This window comes from Sciurus vulgaris (genome assembly GCF_902686455.1).
Source record: "Sciurus vulgaris genome assembly, chromosome: X".
In the NCBI taxonomy this organism is placed as follows: domain Eukaryota; kingdom Metazoa; phylum Chordata; class Mammalia; order Rodentia; family Sciuridae; genus Sciurus; species Sciurus vulgaris.
Window position 1 is genome coordinate 78,128,532 of NC_136471.1, and position 8,030 is coordinate 78,136,561.

The 8,030-nt window shown below is 43.5% G+C and overlaps 1 protein-coding gene across 2 annotated transcripts; it reads left to right on the forward strand.

Moving 5' to 3' along the window:
- The first annotated feature begins 4,353 nt into the window (after nt 1-4,353).
- LOC306651026 (uncharacterized protein CXorf49-like) lies at nt 4,354-6,986 on the forward strand. Of its 2 annotated transcripts, XM_079123571.1 has the most exons (6): nt 4,354-4,606; nt 5,167-5,323; nt 5,711-5,787; nt 6,061-6,106; nt 6,731-6,778; nt 6,879-6,986. In XM_079123571.1, the coding sequence occupies exons 1-5, from the start codon at nt 4,526-4,528 to the stop codon at nt 6,769-6,771; spliced, it is 402 nt and encodes a 133-aa protein (XP_078979697.1). In that variant the 5' UTR covers nt 4,354-4,525; the 3' UTR covers nt 6,772-6,778; nt 6,879-6,986. The 2 variants fall into 2 exon arrangements, 1 of the variants encoding a protein (XP_078979697.1); XR_013761087.1 differs by lacking the exon at nt 5,167-5,323.
- The last annotated feature ends 1,044 nt before the right edge of the window (nt 6,987-8,030 follow it).

An 8,030-nucleotide genomic window follows, 5' to 3' on the forward strand; every position in this document is an offset into this window, starting at 1 on the left:
ATGCCAACCAAGAATTTTATACCCAGAAAAACTTACTTTCAGATTTGACGATGAGATAAAATCCTTCCATGATAAACAAAAGCTAAAGGAATTTACTAAAAGAAAGCCGGCATTACAGAACATTCTCAGCAAAATATTCCATGAGGAAGAGATGAAAAACAAAGAAGCAAATCAGCAAAGGGAGGAATTATCCTAAAGGAATTGTCAAATAAAGGAGGAAACAAGTTGTGTCAAACAAATAAATAAATAAAATTTTAAAAATGAACCAAATGACCGGGAAACCAAATCATATCTCTATAATAACCCTGAATGTTAATGGCCTGAATTCATCAATCAAAAGACATACATGGCAGATTGGATTAAAAAGAAAGATCCAACAATCTGTTGCCTGCAAGAGACTCACCTCATAGAAAAAGATACCCATAGACTAAAGGTGAAAGGATGGGGAAAAACATACCATGCGCATGGACTCTGCAAAGAAGCTGGAGTATCCATCCTCATTTCAGATAATGTGGACTTCAAGCCAAAGTTAGTCAGAAGGGATAAAGAAGGTCATTTCATACTGCTTAAGGGAAGCATAAATCAGCAAGATATAACAATCATAAACATCTATGCCCCAAACAGTGGCTCATCCATGTATGTCAAACAAATCCTTCTCAATTTCAGAAACCAAATAGACCATAACACAATAATACTAGGTGATTTTAACACGCCTCTCTCACCACTGGACAGATCTTCCAGACAAAAATTGAACAAAGAAACCATAGATCTCAATAACACAATCAATAATTTAGACTTAACGGACATTTATAGAATATACCATCCAACCAAGAGCGAATACACTTTCTTCTCAGCAGCACATGGATCCTTCTCTAAAATAGACCATATATTATGCCACAAAGCTAATGTTAGCAAATACAAGAAGAGAGAGACACTAGCATGTATTCTATCAGATCATAATGGATTGAACTTAGAAATAAATGAAAGAGTAAAACACAGAAACTATTCCAACATCTGGAGATTAAACAATATGCTATTATATGATGAATGGATAACAGAAGATACTAGGAAGGAAATTAAAAAATTCTTAGAGGTAAATGAGAACAAAGAAACATCATATCAAAATCTCTGGGACACTATGAAAGCAGTACTTAGAGGGAAATTTATTTCATGGAGCGCATTTAATAAAAGAAGTAAAACTCAACAAATAAACGACCTAACACTACAGCTCAAAGCCCTAGAAAAAGAAGAACAGAACAGCACCAAAAGTAGTAGAAGACAGGAAATAGTTAAACTCAGAGCTGAAATCAATGAAATTGAAACAAAAGAAACAATACAAAAAATTGACAAAATAAATAGTTGGTTCTTCGAAAAAATAAACAAAATTGATAAACCTTTAGCCACACTAACAAAGAGAAGACGAGAGAAAACCCAAATCACTAAAATTCGGAATGAACAAGGAAATATCACAACAGACAGGATTGAAATACAAAACATAATTAGAAGCTATTTTGGAAATCTATACTCCAACAAAATAGAACATTTCGAAGACATCAACAGGTTTCTAGAGACATGAATTACCTAAACTGAACGAGAAGGACATAAACAATTTAAATAGACCAATTTCAAGTACTGAAAAAGAAGAAATCATCAAAAGCCTACCAACACAGAAAAGTCCGGGACCAGATGGGTTCTCAGCCGAGTTCTACAAAACCTTTAAAGAAGAGCTCATTCCAATACTTCTCAAAGTATTCCATAAAATAGAAGAGGAGGGAACCCTCCCAAACTCACTCTATGAAGCCAATATCACCCTGATACCTAAACCAGACAGAGACTCATCAAGGAAAGAAAATTTCAGACCAATATCCTTAATGAACATCGATGCAAAAATTCTCAACAAAATTTTAGCAAATTGCATACAAAAACATATTAAAAAGATAGTGCACCATGATCAAGTTGGTTTCATCCCAGGGATGCAACATCAGGAAATCAATAAACGTAATTAACCATATTAATAGACTTAAAGTCAAGAATCACATGATTATTTCAATAGATGCAGAAAAAGCATTTGATAAAATACAGCACCCCTTCATGCTCAAAACACTAGAAAAAATAGGGATAGTGGGAACATTCCTTAACAATGTAAAGGCCATTTATGCTAAGCCCATGGCTAATATCATTCTAAATGGTGAAAAACTGAAAGCATTCCCCCGAAAAACTGGAACAAGGCAGGGATGCCCTCTTTCACCACTTCTATTCAACATCGTTCTTGAGACTCTGGCCAGAGCAATTAGACAAACCAAAGAGATTAAAGGGATACGAATTGGGAAAGAAGAACTCAAACTATCCCTGTTTGCTGATGACATGATTATATATTTAGAGGAACCTGGAAATTCCACCAGAAAACTCTTAGAACTCATAAGTGAATTCAGTAAAGTAGCAGGTTACAAGATCAATGCTCATAAATCCAACGCATTTTTATACATAAGTGATGAATCTTCAGAAAGAGAAATTAGGAAAACTACCCCATTCACAATAGCCTCAAAAAAAATAAAATACTTGGGAATCAACCTCACAAAAGAGGTGAAAGACCTCTACAATGAGAACTATACAACACTAAAGAAAGAAATTAAAGAACACCTTAGAAGATGGAAAGATCTTCCATGTTCTTGGATAGGAAGAATTAATATTGTCAAAATGGCCATACTACCTAAAGTGCTATACAAATTCAATGCAATTCCAATTAAAATCCCAATGACATACCTTACAGAAATAGAGCAAGCAATTATGAAATTCATCTGGAAGAATAAGAAACCCAGAATAGCTAAAGCAATCCTCAGTAGAAAGAGTGAAACAGGGGGTACTGCAATACCAGATCTTCAACTCTACTACAAAGCAATAGTAACAAAAACGGCATGGTATTGGTACCAAAATAGAAAGGTAGATCAATGGTATAGAATAGAGGACACGGACACAAACCCAAATAAATACAATTTTCTCATACTAGACAAAGGGGCCAAAAATATGCAATGGAGAAAAGATAGCCTCTTCAACAAATGGTGCTGGGAGAATTGGAAATCCATATGCAACAGAATGAAACTAAACCCATATCTCTCACCATCCATGAAACTAAACTCAAAATGGATTAAGGACCTCGGAATCAGACCAGAGACCCTGCAGATTATAGAAGAAAAAGTAGGTCCAGATGTTCAACATGTCGGCTTAGGACCAGACTTCCTTAACAGGACTCCCATAGCACAAGAAACAAAAGCTAGAATCAACCACTGGGATAGATTCAAACTAAAAAGCTTTCTCTCAGCAAAGGAAACTATAAGCAATGCGAAGAAAGAGCCTACAGAATGGGAGAATATCTTTGCCAATCATACTTCAGATAGAGCACTAATCTCCAGAATCTATAAAGAACTCAAAAAACTTTACTCCAAGAATTCAAATAATCCAGTCGACAAATGGGCTAAGGAAATGAATAGACACTTCACAGAAGAAGATCTACAAGCAATCAACAAACATATGGAAAAATGTTCAACATCTCTAGTAATAAGAGAAATGCAAATCAAAACCACCCTAAGATTCCATCTCACCCCAATTAGAATGGCGATTATCAAGAATACGAGCAACAACAGGTGTTGGCGAGGATGTGGGGAGAAAGGTACACTCATACATTGCTGGTGGGGCTGCAAATTAGTGCAGCCACTCTGGAAAGCAGTGTGGAGATTCCTTAGAAAACTTGGAATTGACCCGCCATTTGACCCAGCTATCCCACTCCTTGGCCTATACCCAAAGGACTTCAAATCAGCATACTACAGAGATACAGCCACATCAATGTTCATAGCTGCTCAATTCACAATAGCCAGACTGTGGAACCAACCTAGATGCCCTTCAATTGATGAGTGGATAAAGAAGCTGTGGTATATATATACAATGGAATATTACTCAGCCATAAAGAATGATAAAATTATGGCATTTGCAGGCAAATGGATGAAATTGGAGAATATCATGCTAAGTGAGATAAGCCAATCTCAAAAAGCCAAAGGAAGAATGATATCGATAATCAGTGGAGGATGACACATAATGGGGGGGAGGGAAGGGTTAGTATTAGGGTTAGAGTTAGGGTTAGGGAGCGGGGCAAGTATGGAGGAAGGAAGTACTGTATAGAGGGTAAAGAGGGGTTGGAGGGGTGGGGGGAAAGGAAAAAATAACAGAATGAATCAAACAACATTATGTAAATTTATGATTACACAAATGGTATGCCTTTACGCCATGTACAAACAGAGAAACAACATGTATCCCATTTGTTTTTACAATAAAAAAAAATATAGAAAAAAAAAAAAAAGTTAGCCTGGGCAGGGCCTTCCCTTCATGGGGGCAGAGACTCAAGTCAACTCCCCTGGAACCAGCCACGTTCCCCACAATCTTGGGGGTTCCACTGCTTGGGAGGTCCAAGAGGTATTCCTTGCTGCCCCTGGGGACCAAACAGTCCAAACACAGTGGCACTGGGAAGAGGTCTATGGCCCAGAAGATACAGGAGTTGCAGCCTGTTGCCAGGGAAGATTATGACCCAAGTAGAGATGCAGTCCCTCCGGCCCAAGTGAGTAGGCCTTCCTCCTCTTCCTCCTCCTGTCACTCCGCTCTTCTCCTCTAGCAGGACACACTTCTTTGCCCTTGCTCCCTGGGCCCCTTGCTCAGGGGTTGTCCATGGGAGCCCACTGTCATGGGGATGCCATATTCGGGGTCTCTGAGGTCGGGGCAGACATCAAGAAAATACCTGGTAAGGGTGACTCCTTGGTCACACCTTGTGCATTTTCTGCCTCCTTCCCAGACAGGGACTGGGACAGGAAGAAGGTATGGCCGCTGCCTCGGTCAGCCCCACCCCCACTTACAGTTTGGGCTGCTTGGATTGGTGCTTAGTCCCATCTGCCTCCAGTTTCCTCCCTCCCAGCTCTTCCCCCAGAGGTGCCTGACCTTTCTCAATGCTCCCATGCTGCTCCCTGACTCAGCTCTACCTCCAGCCTTGGGGCTGATTGAGGGAGACACTGCTGATTATGGGACCATTTGAACTCCCCCACCACACCCCAGCCCCTATACACACATCATCACCCTCAACAAGCATGCCTGTTAACCTGACCCAGTGAGATATTTCTGTGTCAGCTTCCAACACAGAGGCCAGGGTCACCTGGTCTTGGCATGCATCGTGGAGAATTTGGTAGTGGTGACCCCAGCACCAACATCCCCCAACCTTCAGGAAGCTCCCAGCTCTTGGAGCTGAGCCAGGGAGGCCTCACTCCAAGAGGCCCTGCCCCTACTGGTGAGTCTTGTGGGTTTGACAGCAGGGGGCGTGGGTGTGGGAGGGGAAACTGGCTCTGACGCTTGCTGCCAGGCTTCCCTGCCTATTGGCAGAGCAAGGCCTTTTCCTGTTGGGCCCTGTTCAGCCACGCGACTCCTCCCAGGGGCTGGCTGTGACTGCAGCTCTGCTAGTGTCCAACCCAGAGCCACAGTGCTAGGGGTCCACAGTGACAGCTGGGGCTGACACTGGGCAGCAGGGAAGGCAGGCCCAGAGAGACGGGTGGAGCTGGGGAGCAGAGCAGGTGCAACTTGCTGCCCACAGAGGGGGATGCTGCCTCACTTGAGAGCCAGCCAGGCCCTCTCCACTTGACACCTTGGCTGGGGAGCTGGATTTTGTGTTCTCTTCCAGGTGACCAGGAACCAGCCATTCATCACCTGTTTCCAGAGAGGCAGCAGCAACCACCTGGAGCACAGGGCTGTCCCCGGGTACTGCTTTCTCTGGCTCCTAGCAATGCCAGCCCCAGCTAGATGGTGGGCTCTGTGTCCAGGTTAAGCTGACTTAGGTGCAGGCTCACATCCCACACGTCAGAGGGGGGAGGGGGGCTCCTCCTTTCCACTGAGGATTCTTTCTGCCTGTGTTGCCACCTGGTTCTGGGATATGGGGGGGACATGGGGAGTGGGGAGCGAGTGGGAGGATGAGGAAGGAGGTGGCCAGAATATTACTCCTCATATTTCTTTCTTCGGTGTGTGTTGGCTTAGTGTGTGGTTCTACAGAGAGAGAGAGATGACCTCAAAGAGCAACTAGGTATGAGGAGCCCTGGACTGGGGCAGGGGTGGGAGCAGGGCTGTGTGGGGCCGAGCAGAGTAGAGCAGAGGCAGACCTAGGTGTCTGGGGTGCAGGTGCTTGGGGCGGGGTGGGCCTGCAGATACAGGCAGTACCATGTGGAGGGACTTTCCTGCGGCTGGCCCAGGAGCCTTCTGTGTATTGACGGCTGGGGCTGTGAACAAAGAGCAGTGCACTGTCTGAACTGCATGGACTCTGCCATTGAGTCCCAGAAGCCTCCTCCTCTCGGGACTTTTACAGAAACCTCCTTTATTTTCCCTTTAAGGGCTGATGGCTGTGACTTGTTGCGTGTTTGTTGTCGTGTGTGCTTGCTTGCCTGTTTGTTTTTGACACATTTCTCGATGGCGGTTCTGCCATGGCCCAGCGTCCACACACTACTAGTACACGTTGTTCCCTTGTAGAAGGCATTTCCACGTTGAGTTCCAGTGGTAGGCGAGTGAGTCGGTTTCAGGGCTGTTTGGACAGGGGCTGGAGGTGTGTCAGGCTGCAGGGATGATGCTTTCTGACAGGGCAGTGGGGAGGGGGCCAGGGGGACTGTGTCCTGCACCCTTGTTTCTGGAGTGCCCATTTATGCCTCACTTTCAGCAGTCATGCAGTCCCTTGCGGATACATTCCAGGCCCTTTGAAGTGAGTGTAAGGTTTATTATACCCTTTTCCCACAGTTCTGGTTGTCTGGAAGTGCTTTGGGCTGGCCCTGGTCAGGGCCATTCCCTGACTGTGCTCTGCGTAACAGGTTATAGCCAGCATCTTCGGACAAGGTGAGCAGAGCCTGTGCTGTGTCTACAAGCCCAGTGAGCTGGGGAGCAGCAGCCAAACTGGTTCCTTGTGGTTTTTCTTCAGCTAGTGATGAAGTGCAGGTTTCTATGCACACATCTTGTGCTGCACGTACGTGTGCTTTTCTGAGATCCCTTGTGATCATGGGAGTTTTGAGTGCCCTAAGTTCCCTCTGTCTCCATGTTTTCGTCCTAAATTTTCAGCAGTCTTGAATGACTCAAACATAATCTTTTCCTGGAAGTGGTGGCAGAGAGCCTGGCTTTTATTGTTTTCAAGAACTATTTGCCTGTTTTTCTTCCCTGGGTGTGTTCTGAGTGAGAGGCATCGGTCCTTCAGCTCGCCCTCAGACAGACCAGAATGATGAATACAATTCTTTAAGATGGGTCTACTCTGCTCTCTTGGGAAACAGAAACCAGAGTCTCACACCAAGGATATGGATGGCCGTATGCAGAACTGCCACTGAGCTAGGTAGGGCACAGGGCGAGGATAAGGAAGAAGACCGCAATTATTTGCAACCATTTTAAACTTGCCTTTTCCTTGGTTCAGCATTTGCTTGGTTGCTGTAATGTAGACTGTTTTCCACATATCTGACAATGATGATTTTGATCATTTTTTCCTTGATTCTTGATGTTTCTCTGGAGTTTCTCAGAACTACCTGCTTCACTGTGTATGCTGACTTGCTCATGTCAGCTTAGTTTTTGTTTGTTTGCTTCTTTTGTTTTTAGTTTTGGTACTGTTGATTGAACCGAGAGATGGCTGACCACTAAGCCACCTCCCCAGGCCTTTTTAATTTTTCTTATTTTGGAACAGGGTCTCACTAAGTTGCTTAGGTCCTTGCTACATTGCTGAGGCTGGTTTTGAATTTGTGATCCTCCTGCCTGAACTCCCAAGGGGCTGGGATTACAGGCATGCTCTGCTACCACCAGCTTGCCAGAGGAGTTTTTTAAATGTAGATAAATTCATTGCAGAAAGCAAAGTCTTTCCCAAATGGTCGAACTATATTTGGTATACATATACCTAAATAAATAAATAATAATTAAATAAATAATATCAGAAGAATGAAGCTCAGATCTCAACATTGTACCTTATATGAAACTATAATACATTAACT